The sequence below is a fragment of the Torulaspora delbrueckii genome, chromosome 4 (genome assembly GCF_000243375.1).
Source record: "Torulaspora delbrueckii CBS 1146 chromosome 4, complete genome".
Classification (NCBI taxonomy): Eukaryota; Fungi; Ascomycota; class Saccharomycetes; order Saccharomycetales; family Saccharomycetaceae; genus Torulaspora; species Torulaspora delbrueckii.
The window spans coordinates 71,188-88,371 of NC_016504.1; the positions used below are offsets into that span (position 1 = coordinate 71,188).

The window sequence follows — 17,184 nt, forward strand, 5'->3', positions numbered from 1 at the left end:
CTTGTAGAAGTTGAATCACTGATGTTCGAAGGGCTCATCGCGAACGCGATAAGTAAACCATATTCTGTCAGGACTGAAAGCTCGAGTTTAAATTAAAGGAGGAACGGTTGATCGCATCAAGAGGGTCCTTATGTCGACTTTTAATGCTTTGAACTTCACCCACCACGATGAGCTGCTGGAGGCTGAAGAGCATTCGAGGGAACTACAGATTGAAGAGAGCTTCAAGATATTCCAAGGTGCGTTGTTTGACTTGAAGGCAAAACGGTATACTGAGGCGGATGCCAAGTTTGAAGAGTTGTTCAGCATGGAGGTTTTGAAGCCCAACAAGTGGGGTTTTTACAAATACTCGTCGCCCACATTAGATAGCCTTCGTTATTTGGCTTATCGTAATCGAGGAATGTACTATTATAGCTATTTGACTGACAATTACTCTAAGCTCGAAGCACAGGATATCATAGATATTATACTGAAAGTGTTGGAACACTTGGTGGAATCTATTCAGCATAGTGAGGCTGACAGTTCAGTCACGCAGCTACTTACTCAGATATTCGGCAGCTACAAGAGCAAGAAGCTAGAACGTTTAACCTTAGAATACGAGTTGACAAAACACGAGAACCATTTATTCCTGTTAGGTCGCAGGAGGAAAGGACTGCTGCCGAAGCTAAAGGAAATTGTGGGTCAGTACCAGGATTTACTAAAAGATATCAAGGAAGATGAACTGTCAGATAATTTAATCACAAAAGACCTCATGGGAGTGAAGCTTCACAAAACACCAAACCTAGCTTTGAGTCCGATTCTGGAAGACATAAGGAAGATGAAAACTATAGATGAAAATACGATGAAGGAGCTTGATGGCTTCGAAATTCCTCTAAAGAATAGCAGTTGGGAAGCAATTGCCTCCTCTCTCAAGCACCTTGTACCGCATATCAAGACATCGTTACTTATAACGAAATCCACAGATCCTTATGGCGAGGTTGAATTTCCCATAGAGACAGTTAAGTTTGTAATTAAGAAATCAGAGGAGGAAGTTTCAGCTAAAGAGGAAATTGAACAAGACGACAGTGAAGTTCATGATGCGTCTCGCGACAGTTCAGCATCCGTGAGCCCTGAAGTACTAAACGGGAAGACTACTGAAGTTCAGACAGATATCCCAGCTGCAGAACCCAATACAAAGAAAAGGCCTCTTGATGAGTCTGAGAGCCAACATTTTGTTCAAAGGAGTAGTAAACGTTTTAGAGAAAAGGACCCGGATGCCACCGAGGAAAACACACTGAAAGTCCATCTAATATTCCTCAGCGATCTTGCACTACTGCTGAGCAAGCTACAATACACAGTGCCATTCAGCAGCGAGGACTTTTCCTTAGAAATGGCCCTCCCGGAATCCAGCGAACTCTTAACTCAGTACGACTTGATGGAGTGCATCAAGGTCTGGACGAGCTGGCATACGGACATTTATATGCATAGTGATACTAAATCGACAGCAGCGACATCAAAAGGTTCCAACCATACTGGATTTTTGCAAGTCAACACACTACTGAAGTCAAACGTTTTCGGGGACAAGACGAACTGTTTGAGTGAACTTTCAATCTTAGACGAGGAAACAGTACAACCTTTTCTTGAAGTAACGAGAGAACATGCTATGCATTTCCAGGAAGTTCGCTTTAGACTTCTTTTGGCCCTACTCTCGTTAGATGACAATTCAGGTAAAAGGTTGATTGTTGATCAGTCATGGTCGTCCAACCTCTTCGAAACGATAGAGTGGTTTTTCTTTGGTATCGAGAAAAGCCTCTATCTATTCATAGCTGAGAATGTGAGCAAGTACTCGTATCTCGCACTTTCTGTTTACGAAATAATGGTAAACATGATGGGTAGTATCTGCGAAGAAATTGCAGCAAAGAACTACATGGTAGCAAGACCAGTGACCTCAATAATACAAAAAAATCAGCTTGAAAAGAAAATTGATAGATGGTATGATCTTTTAGTCAAGCATTCATCGGCTGATGATAAATGGTTAATCTACTTTGAATGGGCACGCTATTGCTATCTCCAATATTGTTGTGAAATAATTGATGATAGATTACCATCAGCTCTCAACTCCATCAAACAAAGATTAGACGGTCTTGGAGAAGACTTTCAAGCCATTTTCCCTAATTATCGGCATATTCCACCTCTGCATTTGAGTGCCATACACTCTCAAAGTCGCAAGATAAAAATTATAAGAAAGATTAGCGTTGTTGATGCATCTGGCGATGAACAGAAGGATGAGGATGCTCAACAGCACATTTCACTCCTCCAACAGAATCTTTTATTAGATCTCTATCCGGAGAGAGAAAGACCCAATGACATTCTTGAGATGCTTTCCTTCATTTCCAACTCTCCATTTTTGCTTAAAGTCAAACTCTGGGAGGTTCTCTTCACCTTTTACCTCAACAAAAACCAAATTAACGATGTCTTACAGACTTACTTTCATGTGCTAACGTTCTTTTCAAAATTTCTCTCATCGAAGCAGTATTGCGACAAGCCAAGTAAAGGACGTCAGCAGTTGTTATTGACCACTCAAAGTAATATAGCGAGCTTCACCTCGAAACTTACCTCCGCCTTATTACGTGAAACAAGGCCTGATGTTCGTTGTATTGACCGTGAGAACTTCAAACTACTCTTGAAAACTTTCTTTATGTTCTATCCAATCCTCTATTATGAGAGTTCAGTCAAAAATGTCGTTTCCGCAAGGTCATTCTTCCGCAAGGCAACGAAATCCTCCGGCAGAATGAAGGACACTATTGCTGACTTGGCGACATTGTTAGTTTATTTTGCAAGCAAGGAAGCTAGTACAATTGTGCCGCCCCAAGAAGGTTCATTTACCGCGGAGCTGATCGAATGCTTCCACAGATTATTGGGGAGTTTCAAGTTCTGCGATGCATCGAATGGCAACTTTTTGAAGCTGTCTGAAAGCCTACTTTGTCGTTACGCGGATAGCGACTCATTAGCCCCTCTGAAGCAAATATTATGGTGTAGGTACCACTATCTGATTGCAGGGGACAACTTTCAGCCAGTGCAACACGTCACCAAGGCGATTCTGATGGACAAAGGTAATTCAGTACCCCTTGGCATTTATTTGATAAAATTGCAATACCAAGGAAAGAATCCTTTGCTCGCTAGTGGAACTAAGGCTTCGTTGAAGCCTGTATTTGATAGCATTATCGATACAATCGGTGATCCGATGGCATCAGGTAACCACACCGTTGAGCGAAATAAGTTTCTGGTGGAAGAGTATCTGGATCACCCTATTACTGCCCAGTCCTTCCACAATGCGTTTGTAGGAAAAAGATGTTTAAAGTTGACAACACCAAACGACGAACTACAAGAGTGCATCAATGCCGGTCTTTTTTATGTCGCAGGTATCCAAGCATTTAACTTGTACAGAGCAAGAAAGAAATCGATGCAAGCGCGCCCATCGGAGCTGGATTCCATCATAACTATGCTAAAAAATGACATCATATATGATACCAGTAGATTCGAAAGTTGGTACATGCTAGGAAGGTGTTATGCGTTCATTGTTGAAGATGACCTTATGTGGACGTCAGACAAACTAACAGTACCAGAAAAGAAGAGCGTGATTGCCTTGACGCAAAGGAAAGCTATTCTATGCTACGCGATGTGTCTGCAGATATTCTTCGCCAAAGAGCAGAGAAATCATGAGGATGAGTCAATTATCCAAAGAGCATTGGAAGCTTTGGGTAATGAACTAATTAGTGGTAAACTCAAACCAATGGAGAAGTTATGCTTTAGTTGGAGGCGGCCACACGTTGCCCTAAAGCTCACAACTGAAGGAGAGTTGATTCAAGAAAAACAGTCTGACGCCATCCTAATTTCAACTTTCAACATAGACCAGGCTATCTTGCTCTGCCTTCAGCGTGCCAATTTATTGAGAAGCCGGCCTTTGGATGGCAATGAGAAGAACTGGATGAACTTTTATCATATTGGGAAACTTCTTTTCAAAAGTGACAAATCACAGCATTGGATGGTGGCTTATCAAAACGTTATGGAATCATGTATACTTGCTTCGGAAAGTTCGGTCCCCAAAGATCCTATACTTGAACCCCACTATTACCTCGTCAACATGTGCTACAAAGCGGTTAAAGAAGGAATTATCAGCCCCTCTGCAGCCTTGTCCTCAATATCAAATGACAAAGCATTTTTTACTCAGGAAAAAGCCTTCTGGACATCAGATGCTGCTTTGACCATGGACTATCAGAAAAAAGTCTTTTACGATAAGACTATAAAACTACTGACGTTCATATTGGCATCAGACAAGAAAAAATGGCACCACAGGCCAAGATATAGGATCGCACGAATCCTTTTCCAGGATTTCAATAATATCGAAGGAGCTCTCAATGAAATGGCGAATTTTATGTCTATTAAGAGTACTCACAAGAATCTGGTAAACATTTGGAAACCTGATCTCGAAAGGGCAGGTAAACACTTTGTTTATACTTATCAGTATGTGATGTTCTATTTGGATATGCTTGAGCGCAAAGGTGACTACAATTCCATTGGTTTAGTCTGTAAGAAGATTAGAAGGTTTGGATCTGGTATGGCCTACGTCAACAAGGCAGCCGAACATGCGACCACACTATACACACAATGTGCAAGATGCAAGTTGCATATAGACGAGAAGGCTTGCGTTGAGAAACTGCTTCCCTCGCTACATTATCAGCAATTCCTCGCAATCACTGACCAACTGTTAAAGTCGTTTAAATTAGAAGATTATCCAGAAGATATCACACAAGCGCTAAAGATCGCGTATCAGTTGAAAAGAGGCAACAACGGCATTGCTTTCGATGGAATATGTCTAGCAATTTTCTTCCATTACTTTTACTTACCTGTCAGTGCCACAATGCCGGCCCAGGATATTTCTTCACCAGACTTGTTAGTTCAAGGCGAGAAACTCAAGGGATTCACCACAAATTCGACCACTGTCAGCAAAGCTGGATCGCCATCACCAACTAGTCAAAAAGCAGCCGTTCCCAGGAAGCGTGTGAGTAAGAAAGACGCCTTTGATAAGATTCGATTAGTGGCAGACAAAATCACGTGAGTTTTGAAGTTATTACGATTTTTCACAGTTGGAACGTTGAAAACTGTGCTACAAGACAGCATTTTGAAGTCCAATAGCCCATTGAATTATACTTTTGTTCAACTCTAATCCTTGAGATATATTCCTCAATTAGCACCAAAGGTATCTCAACTGAAAAATGTCCGGTAAAGTTGTCAATGTCGTCGCAATTGGTTGTGGTGTGATTGGTTCCGCCTTTTTGGACCAATTGTTGGCTATGAAGTCCCCAATCACTTACAACCTTATTTTGATCGCTGAGAGTAAGACTTCTCTGATCTCTAAAGATTATAAGCCATTGAGCTTACAAAACGGCTGGAGATCGGCCTTACAGAATTCTCAGCAAAGCAGTTTGTCTCTAGAAGACATGTTGGAATTCTTGAAAAAATCTCCTCAACCAGTCATCCTGGTTGACAACACTTCGAGTGCCCATATCTCTGGATTTTATCCAAACTTCATTCGTAACGGAATCTCTATCGCCACTCCAAACAAGAAGGCATTCTCCTCTGATCTAAAAATTTGGGATGACATCTTTGCAGCCAAGCCAACTGACGGTTTGGTATACCACGAAGCCACCGTTGGCGCAGGTTTGCCAATCATCGGCACTTTGAGAGACCTAATCCAAACTGGTGATGAAGTCGAGAAAATTGAAGGTATCTTCTCTGGTACTTTGTCTTACATCTTTAACGAATACTCTACCACCGAAGCTAATGATGTCAAATTTTCTGACGTTGTCAAGAAGGCCAAGGAGCTTGGTTACACCGAACCAGATCCAAGAGATGACTTGAACGGGTTGGATGTCGCTAGAAAGGTCACTATCTTGGCTAGAATCAGCGGTTTGAAGGTCGAGTCTCCAACTGCATTCCCTGTTCAATCTTTGATTCCAAAGCCTTTGGAATCTGTTGCTTCCTCTGATGAGTTCTTAAGCAAGCTATCCCAATACGATGACGATTTGAGTAAGTTGAAACAAGAAGCAGCCGCCGAGAATAAAGTCTTGAGATTCATTGGCAAGGTTGACTTGGCTACTAAGGAAGCCTCCGTTGGTATTCAGAAGTACGATGCGTCTCACCCATTTGCCGCTTTGAAGGGTTCTGATAACGTCATTTCTATCAAGACCAAGCGTTACGTCAACCCAATGGTTATTCAAGGTGCTGGTGCTGGTGACGCTGTCACAGCCGCTGGTGTTCTTGCTGATGCCATTAAGATTGCTCAAAGAGTTTAAGCAGAAAACTATGCAAATAATTCTTGTTTTCTATAGATTATAATTACAACTGGCCATTTTTGGCTCTAAATGCTTAAAAATCATCGTAAAATTGTTCCTCGATCCATTTCTCTTTACCCTCGAGTAGAACTTCTCTCAGCTTTTCATAGTTGGTGCATGTCTCTCTGAAGTCAAGCATAACCATTTGGGCATCCAGCGCCCATTGTGGAGATGACTGCGATTTACCCACAACATTGCCTCTGTTCACCCTTGATAGGTATATGTTATTCGGTGCTAGGAATAAATTACCGTTCTCCCTGATTTCGGCAATGTAAGCACCCGTATTGTGAATATACTGGGCGTACTTGAACTCCGGCTTACCCCATGAGTAGACAATATCAAATTCACATTCACCTTCCTGTATGAAGGTCGCGGCTCTATTATCCAGCAAAAATCCTGACGCCTTCAACAGAAACATGTGATAGTAGAACTTGCTTGTCGCAAGAACTTCTAAGTCTTTGAATTCTGGATCTTCCCAAGGATTTATTGCAAGCTTTATATCAACAAACGAATGAAATGGGTTTATTGATGGTATTGTGCAGAGCTCGGTCCATGGAATTTCAATTAGCTTGAGCCCAAATCTTTCACATAATCTGGACCAATTCCCGACCAAGTCATCCAGTAGTTTGGGTGTTGTGGTCAGCCATTCTACTCGAATATGGAAACAATGGTCAGGATTATGGACTTTATCATAATGAACTGTGCAAGTCTCAGATTTGTATGACTTGCCCGCGAGATCAACATCAATCACCACCGAGGAGCTCAGAACAACAGTGGGTTTGTCGCTAATTTCGTCAGTATTTTTAATACCCGATTCGTCTTGTATGGACCTCTGTGAGTTGCTAACACTAAACTCAATTGATGGAGCGGCTGCCTTGCTTCCAGAGGAAACACTGATCGAATCCCCTTTTGCTACACGCCTGCTATCTGCATTGGATTTGTCGTCAGAACTTACCTTCTCCAAACTTTTCTGATCAATCACATATTGTGGAGAAAGCTGATAAAAGTAATGCCCGTCCAAAAAACTATGCTTGTTCAATACATGAACAAACAAACCCTCTTCCATCAAGTTTTGTCCATATTCTACGGCATCTTCACGAGTGTCGATGTCACCATAGTTGCTTATGAGCCAATTAACCATTTCAGCCCCAATAAAACTGTTTTGATGCTTTTTCCAATGCCATTTACGATTAACTAGAGTTAAAGGATTATTCCCGTGTTGCATTTCATATGCTACTTTCTTCATATCAGCATCCTTCTTCAGTTGCATCTTGTCACTTGCAAAAATTGAATCCTTATAATCAATGGCCGACTTTTCAAGGGACTCCTTTTGTTCATGGATGAATTGGAACAGCGAACCTGTGTAAAACATGATTTCTTGTTGAATTTCTTCTTTCTTGTTGTTCCTAGCTGAGTTATCCTTTACTGTTCGCCGCTTCGACCTATTGATAGATGTGATCAACTTTCTCAAACCTTCTAATCTTATTTCTTCAGGGGTAAGAGTTTCATTTCTTCCATTTATAACTGATGAGTATGTGTTCGAAGGTACATCAGCGGGTAGAACAACCATCTTTGACCTATATCCATATGGCTTCTTCTTCTTCGAGCTACAATCCCCATAACCGGCAAGTACTTGGTCAATCTGATTCCAGTTAAAGGATTCTCGAGTAACATGTAACGGGTCTAGTTCCGCAGGTCGATATTCAGATTCGTACCTTGTTTTAACCAGCGGTATATACGTTGGAACCTGCTCGTATGGATTCTCTTCGTATTTCCTGAGGTAACGTTGGACATCAATTACTCCGTCCACTCCACAGGATAGCCTATGAATCTCAGAGTCTATCATCATATAAACCTTAATAGTTGCCCAATCTCCATCAACGTACTTAGCAATTGGGGTTTCCTTATTTTCTTGACTCTTACTCAGTTCGATCATTTTAGCTTTCTTACCGACACATATCTGAAATCCAGTTAACAGACGCATGTAAATCATATCACGCAGCAAATGCCTGTGTGTCCGGTCGGGAGCTTCGTGATCAACGTTCAATGTAACAGAGTGATTTCTGAAGATGAAATTGTTTTCAAAGTCTTCCTTCGTTGGGAAGTCAGATATGGTTATGGGTAGCTCCGCTGGCGTTGTGAACGAGCGCCACTTGCTGTACTTTTTGGCAACGTATCGTGGTAATACATCTTTCCAGCGCACTGGAAGCATCTGCCCAGCAAGTTCACTGCTTACCGGCATAGACGGATTTGAAACTTCCATCCAATTTGAGTCAACTAGCTTATTCTTATTTTCCCCGTTGTTAGCTCTCCTTCCTCTACCGTGGTGTTGTCTAGAATCACCATTTTTCGAGGAATTGACTGTACTGACTGATTCTCGCATGGAAATATCTCGAACTGGTGAGATAGTTCTTTGCTTTTCATGTTGACTTAATGCGTCAAGAGTTTTCATAATTATCGGAGTACTTTCCGATGATCCAACATTACTTCCGGAACCTGGGAGTTGTTTACTATTCGAGAGACCAGTATGAGTCAACTGACGCTCTCCGGCGATATTAATTCCATCTATATTAGTTTTCCCCTTCTTTGCTTCTTGATCCCACCCTGGCATTAACTTACCGACAATCTTGTGGGTCAAGTCTTTCACGGAACTCTTCTTGGTAATACCTTTCAACGTGTCTACTGCTGTCTGGCCCCTGGTACCAATAGGACTCAATGAATCACCAGCACCATCCGCATCAAACTCGCCATCCTCATTAACAGTGTACATGCTTGCAAGAACCTTTGTTTTCTGAGCTTCCTCAATTACCGCTCCGGCAAACCTTGGTGCGTTCCATTCCAGTGGGCTATTGTTTTGAGCGGATTTGTCTATGGATTGTGGCTTCTTCGCTCCTGTAGATGTCTTCACACTTTGACCAGTGGTATCTTCTTTCGCTGGTTTGCATCGGAAGACAGAGTCATCGTAAACATCCATCAGCTGCGAAATAGCACGCACTTGCTTCTCATTCCGTAACCTCTCGATGGAGACATCTTGCATAACATCATTTTCTGTCAAACCCATCATTTGTAGGTCATAAATTTTACATCTCGGGAACCAACCCTCAGAAGTGTCATTCCAAAAGAAGATACTTAACCAGGTGGGGCTACAGTGGTACATTTTATTCTCATAATCCAGGTACCTGAAAAGTGGAACAATATGTAACGGTGCTCGTGACAGGCAAATTAGATCCATTGTCATTTCTAATGACAGCAATTTTTTACCAGTTAACTTAAGCAAATCGTAATCAACATCGTAGAGTCCAGACCCTGGGGTAATAATCATAACATGTGTTGTCGTATGGCGTAAGTCAGGTTGCTTGAATGGGTCTGTTAGAATTGTCGTCGCAAAATTAACCGACTCTAGGATATTAGACTTTATTACAGGAGAAAACCGCCCCTTGATGGCGCTATGTCCTTCTTCGGTCTTCTTGTTTAGAATGTCTTTCGTTAGCTTCATAAATTCTTTTCTTAGCGTCTCCATAATTTCGACCCAGTGTATAGCGTGGACCTGGTCAACAACAATTCTAAAGTAGTCAGTACTATTTTTCAGGATTTCTCCTGGCTTGAGATCTCTAAAAGGCACCTTCGACATATCCACAGAGCATACAAATGCTATGGTTATACTGTGATGTGTATCAATTTCTTTCCACCTTTTGAAAATTTTGGGGAAAAGAGAATTAACCATCTTTTGAAACAGTTGCTCACCAGACTCTTCAAAATTCCACATCTCATCAGTAATCTGGATTAAGAATATCAACCGTGCACTCTCAGATCTGAAAACTATTCTAGTACTCTCACCAAGGTATCCTGATAAACGTTTCTTACCGTCTCTATAGATGCCCTTGACCGTAGCCCTTATAGACCCTAGGAAAGATAATTTTTGGCCTGAAAAGACGCAACTTCCAACTGACTGCGACGAAAGGGACCACATATCACCCCGATTTAACAAGCAGTCCTTTATGTGCAACTCAACAAGGTCAGCTTCGCAGCTTTCTCGTTTTTTCAACTGTACCCAAACCTTCGACCTTGTAGGTAAGTCTAGAAGTGACTGAAGTTGCCCCGAAAGAACCGAGACTTGAGAGCTCTTAGTTCTCCTCTTCGACTCAGCATCAAAATCTCTTGCAATAAAATATATTTTTCGACCGCTGGGACCCGGTACCTTGTGGTACGTTCTCAATTCACATATATCACCTTCAGCTATCTCTGGAGTCTCGCTCAGGTTTAACATGACTGAATAATTAGAATAGCGCGATTCATGATAAGCAAGTTCCAGTTGGTGAGACTTATTCTTCTTCACACCGGTATTTGGTGTCGACACCGGTATTGGAGTAGAGGAAGTAGCCGACGTGTTCATCAAGGTCTGATTACCGGATGATCTATTGCCTGCAGGGGAGCCCGTCGCCCTGTTCATTTCCAAATTTCTCTGCCCATAAGGTCTAGATGACTGGTACGACCCCACTATAAGGTTACCAGCACTCAGTGATATGCTGTTTGCATTTGTAGTATTATTGGCCCTTGGAGCTTCCGATGGTATCGACGATATAGGCCGTTGACTCTTGCCTCGGAGGCTAGTGAACATGGTACCATCGCGAGGCATCAGTGCTAATTGTTGGGACTCTATGGGAACTCACAGTCAGATCAAACACAGCTAGCGTATACTTAAACTTCATCAAGCCTTTAATTCCTGTGCTTTTAAAGGTTTTTTCGGGTAACGTTACAGGTCCTAGTACTTTATGAAATGTCTATATAGAAATAGTGCTATCCTAACTGGACCCTTCGGTCTTGCGCTTTGGTTCCTCTCCCTGATGCTGTTCCGTTTCTTGCTCCTGCTGGTGCTGCCTCAAACGCTGTTGTCTTTGTTGTTCTTCTTCCATGGAGAGACGCAATGCCATCGCCAGCTCGGGGTCCATTGATGGATCAACGCCAAAATCCATAAAAGCTCCATCACCACCACCTGCACCTCCATCGAATCCACCCATTCCCGTAGCTCCTTCCTCGAGAATTATTGGTGAAGATGCAATGTGTTCGTATAATAGTCGAGGTCCGGGCGTTACAGTAACCAAGTGGCTACTTTCCTCTTGTGAATTGTTCACCGTCTCAATAAACTCTTCCAAGATTTGCGCATTAGAATCTGCTTCACCAAAATTGATAATATCCACGCTTATACTATTTTTCTTCAACTTCTTTGCTAACTTCAAAAGGTCATTCTTATGATCCTTCACAGGACTACATACAAACACAACAATCCTCTGATGTTGCACTTTATTCTGACGATGTTTCAAAGTCAATGCTGCAATCTGTATCGCTGTCCCAAGATGGATTGAACCCTCTATCTTTGTATCATGTAAACCTGCCAAAATCTTACCAAACTCGGAGGTAAATGTAGAAAGAACTCGTGGATTAGAGCCTGCAGAAGAGATCAATCCGACAGTATTTTCCGGATTTCCATTACGTTTGGCCTGAAAGATAAACTCCACCGCGTCGATCTGCGCTTCAAATCGCGTCCTAGGAAAATCACCATTCCTCGAGTACTCAGAATTATCAATGACTATTACTGTAGCTTCCAAAACCATTGTTCCAATTGCCTCACAACCACTCTTGACAGCTCAAAGACACTATCAACAACTTCATCAGTAGATATATGGAGTGGCAAATAACTATTAAGGCTATAACAGAATTAACAGTCTGTCAAACCGGGTAACATTTTGAGAAAAAAGGGCCAGGTTTGTGCTTTTTGTGTCAGTTTCGTGCTCCTTCAGATATAATCAACACTTTCGAGCAAGATCTAACCATTCATCTCATCACTTTCGGCTTCAATTGCAAGCGTTTAGAGGTTCATAATGGTGATGAGTGAGGAGGAAAAGTCGGAACTGAGGAGAAAAATTGTTAAAAAACTGAACGAACGGTGTATGTGATCAATGGCGCTTATGCTATACGATACAAGACTAACTTTATGATAAGACGAGGAAACAGCTGCCAATTGCAAACAGGTACAGGAGCAATATGTAGCACAGTTGGAATCAGAAGCTGAAAAACAGACGGATCAGACCAGACATGGAGGGGCAAAGGTGGCGTCTTTGACCATCAGAGAAATTCTTGAAATGGAACGATCAAGTTGAAGAGCGGTCCAGGGATCTAGTCGCAATTACAAGATCGAAACGTTAACCTTATATTGTTAGCCGCCGATGTGGCCATGTCACGCGACGTGGCAGTCATGGTTCACGTGACATACAGTGTGGCGACGTTCCCACAAAGCGTGCTGTTCTCACTGGAAATGGGGTTTTCATGCTCCAACCAGTGTTGAGTGGAGGAGCTCCAGAGCCACATGTATGGCTCGTGATATACACACCGGCGCCAATACAACTTTTTCACTCGACGAGACGATTGACTAAAGGGCTTGCATTAGGTTGTATATATAGAGAAAATTGAGCATTCGTGGTTTACAATAATTGAAGTTTGTCTATCCAGCGTGAAGCACTAAATGACGGCACCATCAGTCTCGACGATCGTCGGTGCATTGTTGAAATTCGCTCAGGCAGCGGACTCGTCAAAGGTCTTCTACACAACTGCATCAAAGGCAGGCAAATCCGAAGTATCAGATGTGGAAGGATCAATTCAACTGTTGAACAACCAAGATCCATTCAGTGAGATCACACAACAGCTGACTAAGAACTCTTTAACGACAGTATTCACCGATGAATCAACCCTACTGAAGGGGTTACCACACTTGTATTCATTGAGCGGATTCCCAGTAGTGATCAATGCGGACTTGAGACTTCAAGAGTACTCTGTTATTACGTCATTTAAGGACCTCTCTCTTCCAATCTTAGTCTCCAGTGATCAAGAAACTGCAATCAAGAACGCGGATTTGGCCAATGAAATCTCCACTCAAAGTTTGGAACCTGTCTTACATTTTATCAACTACAGTAAGATCACAAACAAAATCGGTGTTGAGGTACCAGCAACTACTTTGGCTGATCAACCAAGGGACCTGTCAACGATACCATTCGTTAATTTCACCACTCTTGGGGGTGAGTTCAACTCTCCATCCGTACTGGTGGTCAACTTTTCGGCCTATGGTCAGGACTTCGCCAAGAACTTACCATCAAATGCTTCTTTGTTGGATATCAGAACTTACAGACCATGGAACTTTGATCAATTTGTGGAATTAATCCCAACAACAATCAAGAAAATTGCCATTGTACAAGGTTCTAACCAAAAGTCAGATACTAATGGGTTCGAACCTCTTCTATTAGATTTTTTCACAGATTTCAACAAGATTGTGGAAAGAAATATTGATTCGATAGTTATCACCAACGTTGGTGCACTAACGGATGTGAAGAGCTCTTTGAAAGAAATCGTCTCAAATGTGGAGTTAGAAAAGCCAGATCTTGCATTGTTTTTGGGAGAAGCCACAATTGATGATGAAAAGGCTGCTATCGAGTTGAGCTCTTCGATTAAGAGTGCTCTAAGTCTTGAAAATGCTTACTTGAAAGTTTTGAAGCAACTCTTTTCCAGTAACTTGCAAATTTTGAACGAATATCAAAGCTCTACAGTTCTAAGCAACAGTCCAGAATACGGATATGGTCGTTACTTAAAGGAAGATCAAAGACGCCAGGAATTGCTTGCGCTTGCAAAAAATTCACTCGATCCCTCACTATACCACACCGTCGATGGATCGAAGTTTGTGCAACTTTTGTCCAAATGGATTTCACTTCACGATCAGAACCTGGACGAAGCATCTCTAAAAGAAGCCAACGAGACTGCTTACCAAATCTTCGATATTTTGGAGAATAACCAGGACTCTAAAACCGCTTTGGAGTTTTTAAAAATTGCACCCTCTACTGAGGATTATAACTTCAAATCTCGTTGGTTGATTGGGTCGGATGCGTGGTCTTATGATCTTGGTAACTCAGGTGTCCATCAAGTGCTATTCTCAAAGAAGAATTTGAACGTCCTCTTAATTGACTCAGAACCATATGAGCAGACCAAGAATTCCCAACAAAGAAAGAAGGATGTGGGGCTATATGCTATGAGCGCTGGTAACGTTTACGTTGCCTCTGTTGCAGTTTACGCTTCTTACACTCAACTGTTGACTGCTATCATCGAAGCTTCAAAGTTCAATGGTCCCTCAATTGTATTGGCTTATTTGCCTTACAACACTGAAGACGATACTCCAATTGAAGTCTTGAAAGAGACTAAAAACGCGGTTGAGTCTGGTTACTGGCCGCTGTATAGATATGATCCAAGCAACTCCAATGAAGATGAAGTTTTCAAATTAGATTCCTCAGTTATCAAGAAAGAATTGCAAAGCTTCTTAGACCGTGAGAACAAGTTAACTTTACTTTCAAAGAGAAACCCGGAATTAGCAAGAAATTTGGAGCAATCCGCTAGCGATTCGATAACTGCTAAGCAAGAAAAAAGAGCCAAAGCGGCATATGATCAACTGCTTGAAGGATTATCTGGTCCACCTCTACATATCTATTTTGCGTCTGACGGTGGTAATGCGGCATCTGTTGCTAAGAGATTAGGAACTAGAGCATCTGCAAGAGGTCTGAAATCTACCGTTTTATCTATGGATGATATTATACTTGAGGAATTGCCAGGTGAAGAGAATGTCATTTTCGTCACCTCTACAGCTGGTCAAGGTGAATTCCCACAAGACGGTAAGGCATTTTGGGATGGCATTAAAGCTAACACCGACCTGGATTTAGCCTCTTTGAACTTTAGTGTTTTCGGTCTAGGTGACTCACTATACTGGCCTCGTAAGGAAGACAAACATTTCTACAATAGACCTGCACAGCAACTTTACAAACGCCTCGAGCTTTTAACTGCAAATCCAATTGTTCCTTTGGGCCTAGGTGATGATCAGGATGCAGATGGCTTCCAAACTGGTTACGGTCCATGGGAGAGTGAATTATGGAAGTCTCTTGGTGTTGACAATGCTACTGTCCCAGATGAGCCTAAACCTTGGAATAACGAAGATATGAAACTTGCTTCGGATTACTTGAGAGGTACAATTGTGGAAGGTTTAGCAGATGAGTCAACTGGTGCCATTCATGCGTATGATCAGCAATTGACCAAGTTTCACGGTATCTACATGCAAGATGATCGTGATATTCGTGAGACCCGTAAGTCTCAAGGAATGGAACCATATTACATTTTCATGGCTAGAGTCAGATTGCCGGGGGGTATTTCCACACCCGAGCAGTGGCTAGTTCTGGACCGCTTGGCCGATGAGACTGGTAACGGTACTTTGAAATTGACCACAAGAGCAACTTTCCAATTACATGGTGTTGTCAAGAGAAACTTGAAACATACAATCAGAGCTATGAACTCGACGTTGATGGATACCTTAGCCGCATGCGGTGATGTCAACAGAAATGTGATGGTGTCTGCTTTGCCTGGTAACGCCAAAGTACATGGTCAAGTGGCTGCTGTGGGTGCGGAAATTTCTGAATACTTCCTACCTAAGACAACTGCTTATCACGAAATTTGGTTGAGTGGCCCCGAAGAGCGTGACTACGACAGCAACTGGCCATCAATCTTTGAAAATAGAAAGGAGGGTCCAACCAAGAAGAAGACTTTAGTTAGTGGTAACGCACTTGTCGATATTGAGCCATTGTACAGCAAGATTTATTTGCCAAGAAAGTTCAAAGTCAATATCACCGTCCCACCATATAACGACGTTGACGTCTGGTCGAGTGATATCGGTCTAATTGCTATCGTTGATGAGAAATCTCAAGAGTTGCAAGGTTTCAACTTTTATGTCGGTGGTGGTATGGGTACAACTCACAACAATAAGAAAACCTATCCCAGAACTGGTTCTTCCTTTGGTTTCGTTTCGACAGAAGAGGTCATCCCAGCCATTGAAGCTGTCATGATCATTCAAAGAGATAACGGTGACCGTGAGAACCGTAAGCACGCACGTTTAAAGTATACAATTGATGACATGGGAACTGATGTTTTCAAACAGAAAGTTGAAGAGATTGTGGGTTGGAAGTTTGCACCCGAAAAATCTTATCAAATTGACTCGAATCAAGACTTCTTTGGATGGGTTAAAGACGAGACTGGTTTGAACCACTTCACTTGTTTCATTGAAAATGGTAGAGTGGAGGACAGGCTCGACTTGCCTCAGAAGACTGGTTTCAAAAAGATTGCCCAACTAATGCAGAAAAACAAATCTGGGCATTTCAGACTAACAGGTAATCAGCATGCGTTGATTTGTGGCATTAAAGATGAGCACCTCGATGAGATCAAGCAGCTAATGAAGAAGTACAAACTAGACAACACTGATTTCAGTGCTTTAAGGTTAAGTTCGGCTTCTTGTGTCGGTTTGCCAACCTGTGGTCTGGCAATGGCTGAATCTGAACGTTATCTACCAGAATTGATCACCAAATTAGAAAACATCCTGGAAGAATATGGCCTGCGCCACGATGCCGTTGTCATGAGAATGACAGGTTGTCCAAACGGTTGTGCACGTCCATGGTTAGCTGAAGTAGCTCTTGTTGGTAAAGCTCCTGACACTTATAATATGATGCTGGGTGGTGGTTTCCATGGAGAGAGACTAAACAAATTGTACAGAGCCTCCATTAAGGAGGAGGAAATCTTAAAGATCCTAAGAACACTCTTCAAGAGATGGTCTTTAGAGAGACTCGATGATGAACATTTTGGTGATTTCCTGATTAGAGTCGGAGTCATCAAGCCAACTTTGGAAGGTAAATATTTCCATGACGACATTGCTGAAGATGCATTATAGAGACGTTGTACCTGG

General features: G+C 42.1%; 5 protein-coding genes across 5 annotated transcripts; 3 read left to right on the plus strand and 2 right to left on the minus strand.

Annotated features, from left to right (window-relative positions):
• Positions 1 to 130: 130 nt before the first annotated feature.
• HIR3 (Hir3p) lies at positions 131 to 5,095 on the plus strand (the record flags this gene model as incomplete). The annotated part of the gene is made up of 1 exon (XM_003680789.1): positions 131 to 5,095. One exon carries the CDS (start codon positions 131 to 133, stop codon positions 5,093 to 5,095), a length of 4,965 nt encoding a protein of 1,654 aa, XP_003680837.1.
• Positions 5,096 to 5,252: 157 nt separating this feature from the next.
• HOM6 (homoserine dehydrogenase) lies at positions 5,253 to 6,332 on the plus strand (the record flags this gene model as incomplete). Its single annotated transcript, XM_003680790.1, has 1 exon — positions 5,253 to 6,332. The coding sequence occupies one exon, from the start codon at positions 5,253 to 5,255 to the stop codon at positions 6,330 to 6,332; it is 1,080 nt and encodes a 359-aa protein (XP_003680838.1).
• Positions 6,333 to 6,405: 73 nt separating this feature from the next.
• Positions 6,406 to 10,989, minus strand: IML1 (GTPase-activating protein IML1; the record flags this gene model as incomplete). The annotated part of the gene is made up of 1 exon (XM_003680791.1): positions 6,406 to 10,989. One exon carries the CDS (start codon positions 10,987 to 10,989, stop codon positions 6,406 to 6,408), a length of 4,584 nt encoding a protein of 1,527 aa, XP_003680839.1.
• A 184-nt stretch (positions 10,990 to 11,173) lies between these two features.
• Positions 11,174 to 11,983, minus strand: RPN10 (proteasome regulatory particle base subunit RPN10; the record flags this gene model as incomplete). Its single annotated transcript, XM_003680792.1, has 1 exon — positions 11,174 to 11,983. One exon carries the CDS (start codon positions 11,981 to 11,983, stop codon positions 11,174 to 11,176), a length of 810 nt encoding a protein of 269 aa, XP_003680840.1.
• Positions 11,984 to 12,891: 908 nt separating this feature from the next.
• Positions 12,892 to 17,169, plus strand: MET5 (sulfite reductase (NADPH) subunit beta; the record flags this gene model as incomplete). Its single annotated transcript, XM_003680793.1, has 1 exon — positions 12,892 to 17,169. The coding sequence occupies one exon, from the start codon at positions 12,892 to 12,894 to the stop codon at positions 17,167 to 17,169; it is 4,278 nt and encodes a 1,425-aa protein (XP_003680841.1).
• Positions 17,170 to 17,184: the final 15 nt, after the last annotated feature.